The 19,808-nt window shown below is 46.3% G+C and overlaps 1 protein-coding gene across 4 annotated transcripts in view; it reads left to right on the top strand.

The window, feature by feature from the left end:
* The window catches only part of MARCHF2 (membrane associated ring-CH-type finger 2), a 37,381-nt gene that overhangs the window by 4,113 nt on the left and 13,460 nt on the right, over positions 1 to 19,808 (top strand). The window contains exons 1-4 of one of the 4 annotated variants that reach the window (XM_049809096.1): positions 4,576 to 7,572; positions 7,665 to 7,864; positions 8,747 to 8,964; positions 13,338 to 13,533. In XM_049809096.1, coding sequence (XP_049665053.1) covers positions 7,772 to 7,864; positions 8,747 to 8,964; positions 13,338 to 13,533 — 507 coding nt within the window. In that variant the 5' untranslated portion in view covers positions 4,576 to 7,572; positions 7,665 to 7,771. Of the gene's footprint in view, positions 1 to 275; positions 2,762 to 4,575; positions 7,573 to 7,664; positions 7,865 to 8,746; positions 8,965 to 13,337; positions 13,534 to 19,808 lie in introns of those variants that run through there. The other 3 variants (XM_049809098.1, XM_049809099.1, XM_049809097.1) reach the window with 3 other exon arrangements.

Genomic DNA, 19,808 nt, shown 5'->3' with positions numbered 1-19,808 from the left:
ACGTAGCAATTCTAACTAAACTCTTCAATTCCTGATATAACACAAGATGATTATGTGTGGTTAACCTCAAGGGCAGGCACGCTGTAACTGCTCTTGCAGTTTTAATCAGTTGTCATGAAGTCAGTGATAGACTGAAGGAAACATTCTCCTGCTGTTCCCGAAATGAGGGAACGAGGCGGCAAGGAGCAGTACTGGCTTGGCAAATATAAGTACAAACAAATCAAACCTAGTTTCTAAAGCACTCCTCTGCAAATAGGGAAATGCACCAAGCTCTTGCAGTCTTAGCTTTAACACCTATTTCTTTGTTTGAAGCTTTGAGAGCTTTAGTCCTGTTTCAGCTGGAAGCTGTTTGGGTTTAGATTTGAGAGTGGTGGGAGGGAAAAAGTAAACTACAATTTTGGACTGCTCTCAACTTTTATTTCCTCCCAATTTTTCTTGTACTTCCCTGTAGACAAATCAGTTGGGGCCTGTGTCTCCAGAAGAACTAGAAATGCAGCCTAAGCAAAACATTGCAAACTTAATAGGTGGAGAGAGAGAGAGAAACTGGGATTTTGCAGCACTGATATCAATTGTGAAGTTTCACTTCAGGATCGAGGAGGAAATTTGTAGTGGTAAGGAGTGGGCAGAAGGGAGATACTGGTGAAATCAGCTAGGGTCAGCTAATCCTCTTTGGCTGACCATGGAGAAAGAGGATGCTCTCAGCTGGTGCCTGCTTTGGAGCTCTTCAGATGCAGATGGGTAGTGGGGTTGAAGGCTGTGGTGGTGCCTTTGCTGTAAAGGTCTTTGAAAACTGAGTCTGCTAGAGAGATTTGTACAGTGAAATAGCTAGGTTGAAAAACATAAATAGGCAGTTAAATTCCAGTTCAAATATCTGTTCGAAGATCAGCGTGCTGCCTTGTTTTGAGTGGTCGTTGCATGCCGGCCGTGCGCTGCTCTGAGCAGTTGGAGCGAGCAGGGCTGCTGCGTGCTGGCAGGCAGTTTGTTCCAGCTCCAGTTTGTCTCCAAGAAGAGCGTTATTATTTGTGTAATGGTATAAATGGTGCTTTATAAACCAAGGAGGAAAACAGTGAGGAGAATGCAAGTTCTTCCTGGCATGGGATTCCCAATCCTGAATCAATGTTTTGCATCCTTCTGAGTAATGCCCTTTGAGGGACTGACCTGTCCAATGTTGTGTGGGCGCTTCTGTGTTAATCTGGTGCATGTGTTACTGCTACACTAAAATTGTTTTTTTTCTGATGTATTACCCAGAGCTGGAAAATCCATTTGTTCTGAATAAACTGAAGCTGCCTGGCATAGGACTGGGGAGCCCTTGAGCTTTGGCATTGCTGCAGATGCTGCCTCTCTTTAAAGGGGAGCTCTCTGAAAAGATAGGGCTAGGAAGCAGTATTCTTGCGTTGTTGCTGCTGTTATTTCAGTAGAGGACACATGGTCTGGTGCGTTCAGGAGGCAGCACTGCTAGGCAGGAGCAGGGCAGGGATGTGCTTGTCGGTGGTGGGACAGTTGTTTTCCCCACTGGTGGGTAGCACTTCTGCAAGCATTGATTTGTGGGCACGATAACTGATTTTTTTTTTTTTTTTTTTTTGCCCTGGTTCCTGACTTCAATAAAACTTTCAAGTCTTACTAATACACCTCTCTTTCCCTGCAGAGAGTGGTAAAATGCAGAGGGAGGTGGGCACAAGGTCTATGCAGTTGCATTACATAGTGAGTTGTGCTGCTGTTCACCTCTAAAAGCTGATGTCTTTTGAATGCTCAGAGGAGCAGCAGGTGTTTCTCATGTCCCAGCTGGTTTTCAGTTGTTTCCTTATGAAACTTGTTATTAAGATGGCTGAATGGCTGATTCTTGGTTGGAGATACCCTCTGCAAAGAATTTTCTTCTAATGTTGCAATTTGTTTTTCCAGATGTTGGTAATTAAAGTGTAGTAAACTTTCCTTTCAGATGGTCTCGTGGCAGATAACAAGTCACAGAAGATCTGAGATAACCGTTCATTTTGGCACTCCAGCTGTAACCCATGGCCTGATCTTTCCCAAGTACAAGCTTACAGCAAGGAAAAAAAAAATCATTCTTTAGGCTTCTCATTTTTATACTGATCTTTTTCTTAACATGTAAACTTGAACCTTTTTTCTTCTTTTTGAATATTGAGTACCATATTGTTATATATTAGGCAACACTCTTCTAAAATAAATTTTGACTGAAAACCAAGGGGGTGAACAACATGATAGGTGGTACCCTGAAATCTGGGGTAATGGGAGCCCTGCTGTGTTGCAGTTCTGGGTTCACATGAGTCCCTAATGGACTCATTTGAAAATTAGGGCTCACTCCAGGTGGGAGCCCACTGAGAACCACAGGCTATGTGCCACATGGGTTTGATCTTTGCCAGATGGTAGTTTGCCAGTGCTGCAAGACATGGTGAAGAAGTGCAGCTACTCCACAGGTTGATCAAATACGCTGAAAGCTTTGGAGAGGAGGGATGTGTGTGGATGCAGGCTTTGGAAAGCAACCATATATTGAACATGAAGGCTCACTGCAATATTTTTTTACCAACCGGGAATAGAATTCAGATCCTGGCAATGTGTTCATTTGGAAAAAAATGAATAAGTCATGTTCTGTGGAAGACTGTCTCTTCATCTCTGTCTGGAAAACAAACTCATTTGCCATCAAACCATAGTCTAAATAACCAAGACTTCAGAGAGTTTCTAGAATATGCCTAAATAGTGGCTTGGTCTAGAGAAGTTTTGATCATTTGTCCTCAGCAGGAGCTCAGTAAGTGAAGGCTTGCATTACTATTTCACTGCTGCTGAGCTGTGTTATTGGAATAGTTGAGAAGCAGCTGAACTGAGTTCCTGGCAGTGGTAGATAATGTACAAATATGACAAAATCAGGAGTCCAAAAAGGCCTCTTCCTAGAAGTGTCTAACCACCTCCTGGGTGTTACACAGTTAAACTTGGAGTATCTTGTGAATGTTTGAAATTCAGCTTTAGGGATGAGACAGGTAAGCCTCTGTGGACAGCAGTGGTGCTTCACAGTATCTCAGCCTGTATGTTTTGCTGTTAAAGGTGTAGGAGGAGGTTTCTGGTGTGAAGCTTTATTAGAAGGTTCACAAGCTCCCAGGATGTTGTCTTCCCCTCCCCCCCCTAGCGTTTTGGGGTTTGTTTTGTTTTGAGCCTGGTGTCAGGTCTGTCCAACTTGCAGCATTTCTCCATTGGCACTGTCTGAAGAGCAAGTTAATGCTGAAGTTTTTACAGCACCTTCTTTAGCTATGATCGTCAACCAAATGTCGCAGGCAAGGCAGGAAATTAAGAAGCTCCTAGGGAGTGATATGCTTTCCTGTGTCTTACCTGCCAAATTTTAAAACGCTTTAAAAGCTGTTGTGTGGCATCAGATGTTACTTGGAATGTTGGGGTATATGTCATAAAATGCTGCGCCACTTTTCTCACTAGGCAGGGCTCATTGCACCCTGACTTGTAGGACTGTTGTATTCAGAGGACTTCTGAGCATATGACTCGCAAGATTTCTTCCCAAGTCCTGGGCGACGCAAGAGTTGCAGTGAGGTCTCATAGCAGAATTCCCTGCTCTGTGTCTGAGGGCACATCTTGTGAAGCTTTAGAGCTGTCTTCATCTGATGGGTCAAGTGTGGGCAGATCTGTTGCTGGCTTTTCGGGTACTTCTAGGGTGTTACGATGTTTGGGTTTTTTATTTTTAAGAACGAAATAATGCTGCGGTCTTCAACCCTCAGCAGGGAGTATGTTTAAACAAACAAAACTGAAAAACAAAGCCCTGCAGCAGTTTGGGACCAGTTCTTGGGGTTTTTTTTGTTGTTTTCTTTAGATTAAACCACTTATGCAACCTTTTAACAGTAGCAGGGAGCACTTCAGGCCGCTCATCACATCCCACCCATGCATATCTTTGGTGGCAGTATGTGGGGGTATGTAATCAGTGTCGGCGTGAGGGTCTGGAGGCCAGAGCTTGCCCTCTGTGATGTGTAGGAGGATCTACCCTGCAAGTTGCCCAGAGCACAGAGGCTACAGGTGTATCAGTTAGGAACTGCAGCCACCTGGAGTAGCCAGAGCTGGGTGCTGAAAAACATGTTGCAGGCCTGGGATTGGACTTGGGCTGTGGAAAGATGTGTGTTAGCTGGATGAGACAGGGTGTGTGGGAGCAGGTGCTTAGTTGTGGTGAAGGAAGCAATTCTTTGTACTTATATCCCTCAAGAAGTTTGTGTTCAGATGATCTTAGGGCCCCAGGATTTGGGAAATCCAGTTTTCATGGTGAAAAGGAAAGCATTGATGTTTGGAAATGCCCTTTAGCAACTAAAAACCTTCAGTTCACTGATGGTGTTTGCAGGATCATATGATAAGAAGACTCAGTGTCTGCATACCCAAGTTAGCTAAAATGGATTTGGAAAGCAGACTGGGTAGCCTTGCTCCTGGAGGTTAAAAGTCAGCTTGTGTGAGTCCCAGTTGGAGCTTTGGCGATCTGCACACAGTGAGTGGGTTACTAGCTGAGTTGGGGGGGGGGGGGGGGGGGGGAGGTACTTATGTACAGATGGGTGGGTTATGTTGGCTATATAACTTGGTTATCTCCTGGCAGCACGGTAGTGAGGTGCCAGGTCTTGGTTACGGTAATCAGGGAAATGTGTTGCTCAGTGAGAGCAACAGACTTAGCCGCTGACAGCCTTGCCAGGAGGTAGAGGTTTTTTTCTTGGTGGAGATGTTCCAGGGAAGCTAATCTGTACAGAAGCTGGTGCGTATGAGCTGCAGCTGAACAAGGTGGAGCTGGTTCTAGTTCCAGTTTGCTCTGGATCCTGTCAAAGCCTCGTAATTGCTCCAAGGGTTTACACCAGTTGAGGTGTTCATCATGTAGACAGGCCACAAGCAGCCCAGAAGAGCCATGACCTGCACCTAACAATTGCCCTTTACTGTGATCATTTGGCCTTAGCCTTTCCTGTTATTGTCTTTTTCATCTTGACTGTGGCTTTTCTCTTTGTGGCTTTGATCAAGGTATTCATCTGGCCTGCTATGACTTCCCTGTCTGGGAGAAATAACTGTCTTATCCAGCTGCAAAGTCTAAATATGCAGAACAGAGCTGGGGGACCCTTTAGCTCCTTGCCTTCTGCTTGTTCCTGCTGGGCATGTCTTCTGGATGGAGAGCAGTGGTCCAGCCTGATCTCTGCAGTCTTGAGCTGTTCAGTCATTTGAGGGAGTTCTGAAACCCCTGTTGCCCTTTGGATGATATAAACTGGATCACATATCTTGTTGCAATGCCTGAAGACTGACAAGGGTTTTTAACAAATTGACAAGGGTTTTTAACAGACTGACAAGCAAATTTTGCTGGCGTGTTTTGCGTAAGCCACATAGTAGGTGGGATCCTGCACCAGCACTGTGGTCTCTGCTTTGGAGCAGTGAAGAAGCACTAGCTGCTCTTTGAGGAACCGGCTCATCTTGCTGCACGTGTTTGAGTTTTGGAGTCCTAGTGCATAACTTGCTCTCCTGAGCCAACTTTCCACAAACAGGGTTTGTTTTTCTTCAATTTGAGTAATCTCTACAAACTCAGCCCTTTATATCCTGGATCTGCTCAGAAGCTGAGGATACAAAATGTTGCTGAGAAGAGACTTCTGATTTATTTGCTCATGTCTAACTGTTGCAGTAGAGGGGATATTGATAATAAACTTAATGGCTCTGAGACTTTTTTTTTAAATGAGAACAAGAAATGTATTGCTAAGGAATGGGCTCAGAAATCACAGCTGCCCAGACAAAAACAGTGTGTGGTTCAAACCAGCTGTTTGGGTCTTGATTCTGACTCCCAGTTTTTGGTGTTTCTGCTGTAACATTGGGTTTGGGTTCGATGAGCTGTTGACAGTTGTAAGAGAAGGCTGTGTGTTGATGAGCTGAGCCTTTAGGGAGCCAGGAAAGGAACTGGCTTGGCTGTACACTGTGGTTCATGTTCAGCTGGGTATGAAATTGGAACTGGAGTGCACTACAGATGTTATCTTTGGATTTTGGTTACTTCCTCACTAACTGTATCCATGAAAATCTTGCTGCTTTTCCTTTGTATTTGCTGAATGGCATGAGTCAGATACTAAAGCAGTGACTTCAGGTTCCACCCTGGGATGGACCCCGACAAGGAAGCGCCAAATAACTTGTAATAGAAAACCGCGCGTTTCCTGATGGACGGCAGGGTGGCGATTGCCTTTCAGCCCTGAATAGGGCTGCCAAGGCAAGGACGCAGTGCTGCCTGTATCTGTCAGATGTGGAGCACAAAGAGCCTCGGTATAAATACTCCCAGGACACAGGGAGTGAGGGCAGTTTTATTCCAATACGCAAAATGGACCTTTTTCCTCTGGACTTAAAAATAAACAACATTTTGGCTGAACAAATGGAACCGACCTTTTTATTAAAAGCATGTATCTTCTCATGCCTGGTTCAGTAAGAGGCTTTTAAAGCTGAAAGAACTCCTTAACTTGCAAACCAGCTGACTTAAGTCATTCCAATAGCATTTATCATCTTACTTTTTGCTCCTTAAAGTTGGAGAGCCTGTAGCCTTTTTTTTAAAAAAAAAAAAAGAAAAAGACCAATAAGAAAAGTGGCTCTAACCCTGTGTATTCTTTGCACAGGTGGAGAGAGTGGCTGAGTCAAGGCAATGCTGGGTCTGATAAGTTCATTTTTAAGTTGATTGAGAGATTCCCATTTGTTTCAGTGTGGATTGACTAGCCCACAAGCTCAAGCCTATTCCTCTTCATATGCAGAAGAGGGATTACAGATAGTAAGCAAGAGCAGGTTTAATAAAGAGATTAGATACTTTTCTAGTAGAAATTAGAAAATATTCTGTAACTTGAGGGAATGGTACCAAAGTTGGTGTCTGGTGATGAGACACCAGTGAAATGCTTTCTCCCTCTTGGAACGCATTCACCACGAAGGGAGCCGTCCTAACAGATGAAGCCCTTGGTTGTGTAAGAGTTGCTTAATTTCCAAGACATGAAAGAACACTTTTGCTTACCCAAATCAGTGTTTTCAGGGCTTCAGCGATCACGTTCTTGTACTGGCTTTTTGTTTTCTTCCTCTGTAGTCTGGCCAAGCCTCCAACCAGGAACAAGCCCTTATTTTCTTTAGCTATTTTAGTTTGATTTAGGCTTAGCTGAACCTGACGAAACTGCAGTTTCATGGGAATGTTTGACTCCTGTTGTGCACAGAGATCTTGAAACAAAAAAGTATTTCCTTGGATGTGATGGCGAAGGTTTGTTTGCCTGCTTCTACCTCCAGGAGATGGAGATTGATGATTCCACACACTCCTCGCTCCCCTCCCCCCCAAATTAAACAAACCTAATTCTTTTCATATTTCTTTGGTAAGTTTGGGGGTTGAGGTTATTTTTGTTTGGTTTTGTTATTTGGGGGGGGGGGGTTGCCCCCCAGACCTTTTATCTTTTTCATTGCTTTCATTTGAACTTCTTTTATGGGTTTGTTTCTCTCTTGAAATCCAGCCACCAGGATGAGACACCGTTCCAGCTATGATCCCAGAAGCACTGGTGCACAGGGATTACTGTGCATGCCTTACATAAGGCAGTCCTGTTTACAGACGTGAGGATTTTGGTCTTTACCAGCAGTATGATTTTTTTGGCTTGTGTTCAGCTTGTGACTAATTGTAACCCCAGATCTTTATTTCTGCACAGCTGCCTCTTAGGGACCAGGCTAAAGGAGACTGGAGAAAATGGGATTTTTCTGAATCTGCAAAGCATGCCTGTCTTTGGGATTGAGATAACCCCTGCCAGGGAGGAACATGGCTGTTGCTGGCAGCTTGGGCAAGCTGCTGCCTTCCCTCAAAGGCAGCGAGCTCTCCCGTCTGCACGTGGCTCATCTGAGCCAGCTCCTGGTTTGTCACATTGGGCTTTTTCTCTGCATCTTCTCCCCGATTCTTGCATTTGCTGCTTGTTCTTTGTGCGTTCTTTGCTGGGTAAACTGCAGAAGTGCCAAAAACATGATGGTGTGCTTTGCTGTTTGCACGTGGCTGTGTAAAAGTTATGATTGGTCTGGACCGTTGAAAGGGAAAGGAGGAAAACCGGCCTGCTGCTGTTTCTGTGGAGCTCTGGGAGAATTTTCAGTGCTTGTGCGTGGTTAATACCTGCATGTTCACTGCCGGGACATACCACGTGGGATGTGGAAACGGAAGGGCATGCATTTCTGTAAAGAAATAAAAAAAGAGAAGATCAAAGGTGGGGTGGATGGTGAGCCTTCTGAGTTTGGTGGACAGGCTTTAAAGGGCTCAGGAAGCACCTGAATGCAGCTGAGAGAAGGGCTTCCCTGAATGAAGCCACACAAAGCGGTTTAAGTGCCATGTTCAGGTGAAACTTGGCAACTTCTACAGAGGGTATGAACATAAGTTTTCAGGAAAGTTTTAGCCAGAATGACACAGCCCTGTGGGGCTTCTGGTTGCTTTTCCCATCTCTGTGTTGGCACATTGGGTTTGAAAGGCTTCATCAGGTTAAAGGGTGGGTGCCAGAAATTCTCTCTGGGAAAGGCACATTTGCAATTCTGACACTAAGTTATGTAAGTAGGACACTTGGAGCCTTAATTTTATGGTAAGGCAGCCTCACAAAGCCTATTAAAGGGGACAGAAGTCTAGCAAAACCCGTGGTTGTTGGGGCCCTGGGGCGCTGCCAGCCCTAGCGGCTGGAGGAGGGTGGCAAAGGGAGGACCTGCACCCTGGCTGGGTGGTCCATGGTACCGGGCTCTTACCGAGGTGCCTTTCCTGCAGGTCTCCGTGCCGGTCCCTGGGGCAGAGGGGCCTGGAGCTGCCATGACGACGGGCGACTGCTGCCACCTCCCCGGCTCCCTGTGCGACTGCCCGGGAAGTGCTGCCCTCTCCAAGTCGGTGGAGGACTCCGACATCGGTCGCCCACAGTATGTCACGCAGGTCACCACCAAGGATGGACGGCTTCTCTCGACGGTGATCAAGGCGCTGGGCGCACAGAGGTAAGGCTGCCTCGGGGAAGGGGCTTGGGATGACTGCACCTCGGCTTTTTTTTGCCCTTTTTTTGTGGCTCTAGAGGTGGAGGGAGACGACAAAGTCTTGTTTGTGAAGGAGTTTGCCAGGGCACTGATACTGAGTGCAAATCCTCATTAGCCAGATGCTTCTCAGGCCTGCGCTCTCTTTGCGGGAGCTCACGCTGGTCGCATGTGCTGGTGGATTGGGACTCGTGTGTTCATCAAAACTCCCCAGGTCTGCGGCCGCTCCAGCATGCGATGACACAGGTGGCCTCTCGCTGTATGCCTCTGCCAAGTCCTTGCTGAGCAGCAGTGAAGGTGGGACGCCATGTTAGCAAGGGCTGCTGTTCATGGAGGTGATTAAGGGCTGAAAACGGAGCACAGCCCCTGTTCCAAGATATGGTCATGGAGTAAAGGCGTGGTGTCGATTTGCAGCCCCCAGGGAGAGGAGGGTGTTTGTGTTACAGGAACTGCAGTGTCCAGCTATTGCTAGAGGGGATGTGTGGCAGCTTCACTTGCTCACTCTTACTGATGTGGCTTCTCATCATATGTTTTGAGCAGCTTCCAGAGCAGAGGACACTTGGCAGCATCGTTCAGTCCAGCTAGTGAGACTGGTCACATTTTGTGTTCAAATCCTGTCTGAACAGCTGTTATTTTTTTCAATGTATTTGACCAAACGTTGATGAGGTGTTAAAGTGGTGACTGCAAATGTGAGGGAGGAAAGCTAGATGAGAACTGAAGCAAATGTAATTGCTGTATCTAGCAAACCTGGAGGAGATCAACAAAAATGCAAAGGGAACTGAGCTTGTTCTCTGACAACCGATAGGCTGGGCAAGAAGTTGTGTGACCCCTTAAAACTTGTGGAGGTGTAAAAAATGGCTGGGGAGACTGCCTGGGATTACATGTTAAAAAACAAACAACAGGATTCCTCATGCATCTTCATGGGACACCAGTTTGTTCATTTTGGTGGTGGTGGGTTTCATTCTCTTCCTTGTCACCAGCACTTAGCAAACCAAAGCCAGGAGCAGTGTGACTGTACCGAAAGGTTAAGTTAGTGATATGGTCTCTACAGCCTGCTGGAAAACTGTGTTCGAGAGTGTATCATGTGGAGTGTGAGCAGGCCCCCTCCCCCTCTGGATAGGAAGGAAGGAAAATGGAGGCCGATAAGAAAATTTTTTTTTCCTCTCGCACTGTCAGCAAATTTTTTTCCTTCTGGATTGTTTATTGGTAGCCAAGGTTATATTAATGCACTGGAAATATGAAACTTCTCAAACAGGAAGAGAACGGATGAAATATCTTACAGATGCTTTTCTTAGGAAATAACAGATGCATGAGAGCACTGGAGGCTTGGGGTTTTTTCAGTCTGTTCCTGTCACTAAAGGCTGTGTGAGTAGACTGTAATTTTGTTGTTCTGATACAGCACTGAGCTTTATGGCAATAAAGGTTACAGAATGATCAAATAAGTCAGATTGGAAGGGAATTATGGAGGACATCTGGTCCAGCCTCCTTTCAGAGCAAGGCCAGCTTCCAAGATGGATCAGACTGCTCAGAGCCTTGTCCAATGCAGTTTTCAGTATCTCTGAGGATGGAGTTTCCACCACCTCTCCAAACGCCTGTTGCAGGGATTGTCGTGGCTGAAGAATAAAAGGCATATGAAAATGAGGAGAGAACAAGGGTCAGTGATGTTTGGCAGAGAGAAGGGGATGGTGCAGTGGGTGTACATTGCTTCACAGCCCTAAACATGATTTAAAAGTCCAATTGGGATGAAACCTGCTAAGCATTGAGCTGGAAGTGGTAGAGATCTCCTGTGGTGCACCAGGAGAGGAGTAGTGCTTCTCCTTTAGTGAGCTGATGTGTACTTTTTCTTGCTGGCTCTTCTCTTCCCTTCATGTCCCACCAACGTTTTCCCCCAGTATGCTCCTTTTCCTTGCACTGTGTTTCCTTGTCTTGCTCTTGCTTTCTGTTTTGTCTGGTTGTGCAAACTAATGGAAGTAGCACTACTAGTTTTGAAGATTGCAGATTGCTTGTTCTGACTGTTGTGTTGCAATCCCAAAAACTTCTTTTGCAGTCAGGTGTTGGTTTTTTTTAAAGTCATAATAGCAGTGGAGGATGAAGTGTGAGATGGGATCAGTGTGGCTTTTGTACTGTCAGCAATATGTGGAAAAAGGTGATAGCTGATAAAGCTCACCTGGATTTCAAGAGGACACATGCAATAGGGTCTTTGAAATAAAGATGTTCCTTTCTCACCCTTTCTCCCACCCCCAAATCTGTGCATCTATGAATGTAAGAGAACGGTTGTTGTGTGAAAGAAATGGCTGGTTGGAAGGTGGGAAAGAAGTGAGATACTAGTGAGTGGCTTGTTTTCATGCTCCAGGGAGGGTAGCCCTGTACTGGGCCTCTGCTGTCCAGCATTTTATTCCTAAATGATCTTGATGAACAGTGAACACTGAAGAGATGTACTGAATTGCTGAGAATCTAGAGCCATTTGAGGTTTCCCAGGGAGCCCAAGACATCGTCATTATGGAGCTGGCAGATGTGGCACAGGGCTTCTAGGAAGTCTGTGCCTTCGGATGCCAGCTGGGATGGATGCCCTTGGACCTAAAATGGCACTAGATGCCTGAGTTTAGGGAACTGAATGCGATTGGAAATGACTGCAGGCTGAAATAATGGTTGCAGTTCAGCGTGCAGTGATGCAGATGAAGAACAACAGTCTGGGATTTACATATGTGTTTGTGGGTTTGGAGGAAGGAGATCTTGGGCATGTGACAGTTATGTGCAACAGTGACCAAAAGGCAAATAAGGTGCTAAAGCTTGGGAAAGCAATGAAGAACAGAACACAGTCACTGCAAAAATCTCTGGTGTGCCCACATCTTGAAAACTGTAGCTCTGGTCTCTGCAGCTCTAAAAAGATGTTTTAGAAATGCAAGAGATAGAAGGAAGGGTAGAGAAGGTGATAAGAAAGGTGGATGTGTTTCTAAGGCATGACTGAATAGGCTAGGACTCTTCTGCTTGTGAAAGAGGTGACTGAGCAGGCCATGATGGAGGTCTGAGGTCTGTAAATCGGGGGTGTGTGGAAAACATTGTCTTTTACAGGACAGGAATTAGGGGATAGTACACAAAACAAGCAAATGAGAGGTTTCAAGTGAAAAGGACTTGGTTCTTTGTGCAGCTAGAGGAAGTCCTTGCTACAGGAGGACACTGGTTGCTCTGAGTTTACATAGGTGCAAAGACAATGACTTTAGTCTGTGATGAAAATTTGCATGAGTATCATCTGATACACCTGAGCTAAGTTTCTGGGTGCTGGAGCAGTAGCACTAATAGTCCACAGTCAGTGGTGCTAGTTAGAGGCGGGAGGGAACACCTTGGGAGCAAATGGGTGGTTTGAGTGTGATCAGCAGTGCAGGCCTCCGGTGGGGGAGGTTTCAAGTGTCTCTGAAAGTGTTTGATACTTCCCTTGATAAGCATCTCTGGTTCTGTGAGGTCCCAAGAGAGCAGATCTTGAGCACGATCAAAGAGATTTGATTTTGTAGTTGAAACTTCTAGCCAAGGAGGGGGTGAGAAGTGGTTGCTGTTGAAGCACCAAGGCATTTCTGCAGCCAGTTAAAGGCCCAAACGCTGCAGAGCAGTTCTCTGTATGGCAGTGTGCAGATGGGATGCTGAGTTACTGCACTGTGATGGGCAGAGGGTTTGTATGTCAAGAGCTTAGTCTGGGTGACTGCTTGCCATGAAATATGTTGTGTCCTTGGAGAGCTGAGCTTCCAGAGTCAATGTAGTTGGGTCTTTAGATATTGCTGTTCCTTATGCAGTTACTGCTAAACCCACGATGCAGACCAGAGATGGGGTGAGAGTGGATAGGTGATCTGATAAATGCAACATGATTGCAAACCTCTTGAGTGGCTCCAGGTGGCTGGGGGCATGCTGTGGATCATCCAGCTTTGCTTTGGGCTTCTGGATTTGCATCAGTGCTTCAGGGTTGGTTTTGAGTCTGGTGTCAGCCTCTCTGCCCGCGGTAAGCAGAGCTGGAGACTGTGGGACACGTGTGCTGTGGTCCCTTCTGTGGCCAGCTGAGCTGGCCCTGCTGACGTGCCAGCTTCTTGTGGGGGTTGTGGTGCTCGTCAACACAACTTCCAGATTTTACTGACCTAAAATGTCCCAGGCACCTCCACGCTTCCCTGAGACTGGTTTCTTGCTGCAGCAGGCTGCTTTAGAGAGTTGCAGCACGCCTGGCGTGCTCTGCCACGTGCTGCCTGCTGTGTTTGTACCATTCTGGGGCTTGGTGGGATTGGACCCCATTCTCTGATGTGGCTGTATCGTTCTGCCTGCTCTGACAGTGATTTCATTCTGTTTGTCTGCCTCTTTAGTGACGGTCCCATCTGTCGAATCTGTCATGAAGGTGGAAGTGGGGAGGGACTGCTTTCCCCGTGTGACTGCACAGGAACACTGGGCACCGTGCACAAGAGCTGCCTGGAAAAATGGTTATCCTCCTCCAACACAAGTTACTGTGAGCTCTGCCACACAGAATTTGTTGTAGAGAGAAGACCAAGACCTTTGACAGAGGTACCACTTTATTCCTGCTTCATTTTTATTTCCTTACCATTTGAGAGAAAAATAACTGATTTGCCCTACTGTCCTTGTGGTTCTTGCTGTCTCCTCCTCCTTGCAGTACCTTAGCACTCACAAAGAACAATTTGTTTAGAGAGATTAAGTCTCTTATCAGACCAAGTGACATAGTTGCAAGAATGCAGTAGCGATGTTTGGGGCAACTCTTACCTGTGAACCCCACACATGCTACCTACCAGTGGCAGGCTGTAGGACTACGGAAAACATGGCACTTGTAGATATACTTTAATGCCTGAGCATTGAAATGCAGAGGTCACCACACCACCGACTGAAATATGAAGTTCTCAGAAATATTCTTTTTTCCTGTGAATTTTAATCTTACTTTAAAGTGTTGCATTAGTGCAGCTCTTGCGTGTGACTTCCTTGTCATGTTCTGCTCTGAAAAGTGAGATGTGATTGTTGATACTCTTCATAAAAGACATGTACTCCCTTGACTTATATCAATGCGTGCTTCAGAGCCTTTGGGCCTTGCTCCTTCCTGCTGAGCTGTGGTGCCCTGCTGCTGCCCTGTGTTCCACCCAGTAGAAGGAGAAAGCAGGACAAGGCTCAGCCAGTCCTTATGTTCCTCTTTGCATTGACCTTAGGGGGGCCAGATTCCAGACGGGTCCATCAGCCTCCCAGAGTTGGAAGGTACAATCCAGGCTCTGGTTGGTGGGTTGGTTTTTTGTTTTGTTTTGTTTTTTTTTATCACAAGGCTCATTTCATTCCCCTGTTTAGGCGGTCTGCTGTGCTCACATTTCAGATGTCCTTTGGCCCCCGAAGTTTCTAGCAGCTGCCTGTAATGAAGCCCTTTACATGTGGGGAACAAGGGCAGCTTGGACCAGGCCATCTTCTGACCTCAGAATTCACGTGCACGTCCCCAAAGAGGAATAAGTAAATCAGTGAGTTACAGTACAAAAGGCTGTAACGGTTTGTATTAGAAGATGGTTTAATCTGTCTAAACATGTGAGAGTTGTGTTGGCAGGTGAGCAGGCAATGTTGATATGCCTACCGTTTCTGACGGTGCTGCAGGACCACGAAGGAGGGTGTTGCTGGCAGACCTGAGGTCTAACCTGGAAGATCAAAGCAAGGTCCTGCAGCCCTTGCTGCCCGCACCCTGTTCAGATCCCATTTGGTGCCTGTGAAACTGCAGGCAGGCTCTTCCCTTGTCAGTTTGCTGCTAGGTTGGGCTTGGGTGTTCATTCAACACAATGTGCAACTGCAGAGAAGCATCAGTCTGTGGGTGGGGATTTACAGTTAACAGTTTTGGGAGCCCTTCAGTCCTGCAGCCATCAGCAATGACAGAATTGGCAAAGGGTCATCGGGAGCTGCCACTGCAAATACTTCACTTCTTTGCATGCACCCTGTCCCTGCAGTGTTTTTCATCACGTTCCTCCCTGGCTGTGTTTGGACTATGGCACATAGCTCTGTTTTTTGTTTCAGAAGTTACTTTTCCTGTTGATAGCATTTCAAACCAATGCAAAGCAATGCTCCTGCTGCTGCACTGTCATCAGTGAGGCTGCAGGAGAAGGTTTGAGAGCTCATTCTTAACAACAGAGTCCTGTCACCTGCCAGCTGTTGGAGATTTGTTGGTGCCTGCCACCAAAAGTGTATGTGTGGGGAGGCAGGGGTTAATTCTGCTTTGTAACTGTGACTGCTCTTGTCCACTCTGTCCTTCCCCTTGCTCCATCAGTTAGATTAAAACTGAGTCACAATTGGAATTTTAAGTTGTTTTTCCCATCTCTGTTTCCATTTCCATCAATTCTAGAGGTTATTTCCTTTCCCTTCCCATCTCCCTCTGGAAACCATACCTGCCCTCTCTTCCTTCCTGCAGTCCCAGCTCTCCTTCTCACACTCCCATCTCCTCTGGGTGCCCAGCAAGCCTTGGAGGGGAAAAGAGTCCCCCAACTGGGGAAGCATTCAAGCTTCAGTTTGCGAAATTGATACTCAATTTTAATGATTGTTTAATTTATAACTGACTGTCAGTGACTTGATGGCCCCAGACAGGAGAAGGCTTTAGAGTACAGCACTAAACCAAACCATGTATTTAGCAAAGCAATTTGTAAAAGAGCACTACGTCAGTGGTTAGTGCTGTCTGAGTCTTAATGCTTTTCTCCCAGCTGCTAAAACATGTAAAATGGCTCTTTGACCAAAAACTCTCAAATGGTTGCTTCAGAGGTTGAAAACCACTGCTTTAAAACATTTGGGAAGGGCTGTATCTTGGCTTTGAGGACATACTGCAGGCAAGCTCAGTGACAGTGAGTTTGTTAGGGCTTATGCGGGCCAAAATTTTGAGTGCAGGTTTCAGATGTTTTAGCTTAAGAGCTAGTAAAGTATTCATGCCCAGAAACAAACATGTGGAAGTGTGTTTAGCCATAGTTCACAGATGCTGTAGCACCTCGTAACAAGTACAGGCTTAGAAAACTGCATACTTGAATAAAAGCTCAAAGACCAGTGTATATTGGAGGGGTTTCTCCTCTGACACCGATGTCTGTGCCTCCAGCAGGCAAGAGGAGCTTGCTGGGACAGTGCAACAGGAAAGTCATGGGTCTTCTGTCTGCCTTCTTGTCTGTACTCCAAGGTGGATGAGTGAGCAGCCTGGGACAATCAAATTTTAATTCCTGGTGAAATCTGTGAAGAGCCCTTCTGAACTGGGGCCCTTAAGGGTGTGGTGACCAACAAGCAATCTGAGTGTTGAGAGGTGATGCGTGGGCAGCATTTAATAAGCCTCAAATGCAAGAGAAACACCACTGTGTTTTCAGAGAGGAGGAGACCCCTCAAACCGTTACTGATAGGTGTCAAAGGCTTTGGGACACAAATTATTTGTTACTTCTCATGTCTGGGGACTGCCTTTGAGGACAGTGAAGGGGATGATCTGCCCTGTTCTGGTGTCTCCTGTGTCTGCTAGGGGAACAGCTTGCATAAAGTGCCGTCAACACTGTCTGAGTTTGGAGGCTGGTAAGCACTTGATGAAAAGTCACCAGTTAGCCAGTGAGAGTGATCCCTGCTGTAGAATCTAACGTGCAGCTCGCCATCATCATACAGCCCTAGAGCAATTCCTTTGCCTGCAGTTCATCGGCAGCAAGCTTTTTCCCGGGCTTGAGGAACAGCCTATAGCCTGGTTTAATAAATTCCTTGGCAGCAGCCTGCTCTTGCTCTTTCCCAGGGGCCAGCAGCACTTCCCCACCACGCAATGGAGTGCTGTGAGTCTGACACAAGCTGCACTGAGCAGCATGTGGGCTGTGGCTGATGCACGCAGGTGTGCCGGGTGTCCATACAACCTGGTTCAGCTGATCAGCATGTGCACTCCATACCTGGTGTGTCATGAGTGGAGGGCTCCTGCTAGAGTGAAGTGGCTCAGCTGGCTGGAAAGACCACCTGTTTTTGTTGTACTACTTCCACCATGCTGTAAAATGTTCTGGTCCCTGCCTGGAGTCCAGGGAAAACGTCCTGGACTTCAGTTTCTCATTTTCCTTGGGAGTTGTTACAACTGCTCTGAGCTTCTGCGCTACTGAAATCTGTGCTCATTGGAAGTAGTGACAATGAGTGTGCTTCACCATGTGATGTTTGTTTGGGCTTTTTGTTCACCTAGAGGCCAACTTACAGAACTTGGGTCACTTTCAAAAGCGCGCCTGCTGTTAGCAGAGGCTCTGTCCTTAGTGCAGAGCTCTTCTGAAAGAGCTGATAACCACCTTGCCAGCTTGCTGGAACTTTCCATTAATACCCTCTGTCTGCAGTCTGGTGTAATCTCATCTCCACACCAGATTGGGCGAAAACTCTTCACCAAATACTTTTGGGAAGTGTCATCTCCAAGTTGCTCATCTGTTTCTGAGAAGGCCGCTAGGGAAAGAGGCTGCTTAGTCATTTAAAAATGACACAGTTCCCTCAACCGCCTTATCTGAGAGATTCTCCACTCCTTTGTTGCGAGGAGGGGTGGGGAACGTTTTGAAATTTTCGGGGAAGTGATGCTCATGTGCGAGTGTGCTGTTTAGTAGCTCTGATAAAAAAAATCTGCTGTTCACCAAGTAAAACTAGGAAGTCAAAATAGAAATTAGTGAGTAGAGGAGGATAAATGGGTTAGAGACTAGGACTGGGAACAATGCGGGAGCATACTTTATGGCAGTGGTGTTGATGAAAGGGTCTGTCCCAGGTGTGAAAGGCTATCCAGGCATCGTAGCTCTCTTCTGCTGTCATGTGGCCACTGTGAAACCCACAAGAGAATTAGGTGACATGCTACCTGCTGATGTTGGTCCTCACAGGAGAAAGAAGCTAGCTCTTGCTGTTCTCTCTGCTGTGTCCTACCTTTCCAGCCTGGGGAGACTTAGAGCTGCTCGTAGTGGCTGTGGTGGTCACTGGTCAGCACTGCTGATCTTCGTGGGAATGGGCCATCAGAAGAACTAGCTCTGTCTATGTGTGTTTGAAGAGCTTTCAGAAGGAGAGAGGCTGAGAGGTGACTGTGGACTGGAGGAGGCGTTTTGGCGAGCGCTGTTGGGAAGCTACATGGTCGAGTTGAAATGCTTCTGCGGAAGCTGCAGAAAGTTCTTGGAAGTCAGGAAATGCCACAACCAAAATTGCCTTAGTTTTTACTTCAGTCCTCTTGTAGATCTGCATTTACAGTGTGGTCTTTACGTGGTCACAGACTGCGTTTTCCAGGATCCGTGCACGGGTGAAAGATGCCTGCTGGCTAACTTCGTTTATCCTGCTGTGTTGTGTGGCTATGTGCTCTTTTGTATCCCCATTCACAAGACAAAATTAATTCATTTCCCCATGGGCTTCTCTGGGTTACTTATTGTTGTGATATCTGAGCACTTCACAAACAGTAATTTAATTTTGCAGCCTCCTTTAGGGAGGGAAGACAGCAACCTTGTTCAGCATGGATTAAAGAGAATTTTTTACTAGAATTGGATTTTTATTTTCTTCAAGCAGCCATTTATTTATGTTGTGGTCTGTTCAATGTAAAAATAGTAACAGTGTTTGCTGCCAGTGTGCCTGATCTCTGAACCGGGAGTGGGGGACTCGCCTGAGCCCGGAGCCAGCTCTGGCAGCCACGGGCTGGCCCATGGGTGCAGGGAGGATATCTCCTGCAGTTCAGCCTAGCTCAGTTATTTTTTAACTAAGAAGCTGGTTGAAAGCTGAAAAAAACACAAAAGACTGTTGTTAACTGTTAGGCTGTGAGGTTGATGGGCTGAGTACTTTTTTGGGACCATGTTTTGAACCACTGCAGGTGAAGATGGAGAGTCGAACTGCGGTCTCAGGTGCCTGGGGAGGGTCTGTAGCCACGGGTGTGGGATGCCGCCACGCCGGTGCTTGTGCTGTGAAAGGAAAGAGTGGCTTCTGTTTAGCTCTCTGAAATGGTCTCCAGCGCAAAAGGGTTGTGGAGTGGGGCTCTCGAGTGAGGAGCATGTCCCCAGCAGAAAATGAGGTGGCCAAGCCTTGGAGAGGGATGGTTTTCCGGTACTTGACTTTCCTACATCAATGTTAGTTTAATGGGCATCCATATGTTTACGGGGAAGTGATCTGAATCCATGAGACTCTAGCCAGCATGGCTGGCATAGTCAAAAAGTGCAAAATATGTTTGTGTTACCTACTGCTGAAGTTTTCCAGGTATTTAGATGAAATGTTCAAACTAAAAGTTGCAGTGCATACAGCTTTCCTGGAACAGGTAGTTTCTTCTTTTTTCCAACAATGTAAAGCACAGAGAATGCAGTTACTGCCTAGGATTCATCTTCAGGAAACATCAGTATCTGTTGTCAGAGCATTATAGAAGAATGAGCTCCTTTGCAAATGAAGCATTGCTTCAGTCTAGATGGCTCTTTCTCCCAGGCCATGGATGGTCACACAGTTCTCTAGGCAGAGTTGGGTTTATTTGCCCTAAATTTTTACACTTCAAATTAGTCTCAGCCAAACCTTGTTCTTTAGAGCCCTATAGACTATGGAGGGAAGGAAATGCCTCTTGTGATCAATTAATTCCTGCCTCCTTAGATACCTAAGTTATGATGGGTTAGCTTGTCTGAAGGTGCCTGCCTTTTTCTGGCTCCGGCAGAACCAAGGTAGGTGCTGTTACGGACAGCTCGTTGTATGAGTCTAAATATGTGCCCCATTGCTTAGTGTTCTCCCTTCCATGTAAATTTCTTTCTTTGGTCTGAAGCTAAATCCATCGCAAACCTATTTTTTCTTACAAAGTGCTCTCCTCACTGAAGATGCTTTGTCCTCTAGGATTTCGGGCAGAGCTG

This window comes from Accipiter gentilis, chromosome 8 (genome assembly GCF_929443795.1).
Source record: "Accipiter gentilis chromosome 8, bAccGen1.1, whole genome shotgun sequence".
NCBI classification, from domain to species: domain Eukaryota; kingdom Metazoa; phylum Chordata; class Aves; order Accipitriformes; family Accipitridae; genus Astur; species Astur gentilis.
The sequence above is the reverse complement of the archived record's forward strand: the minus strand, read 5'-3'. Positions and strand labels throughout refer to the sequence as shown.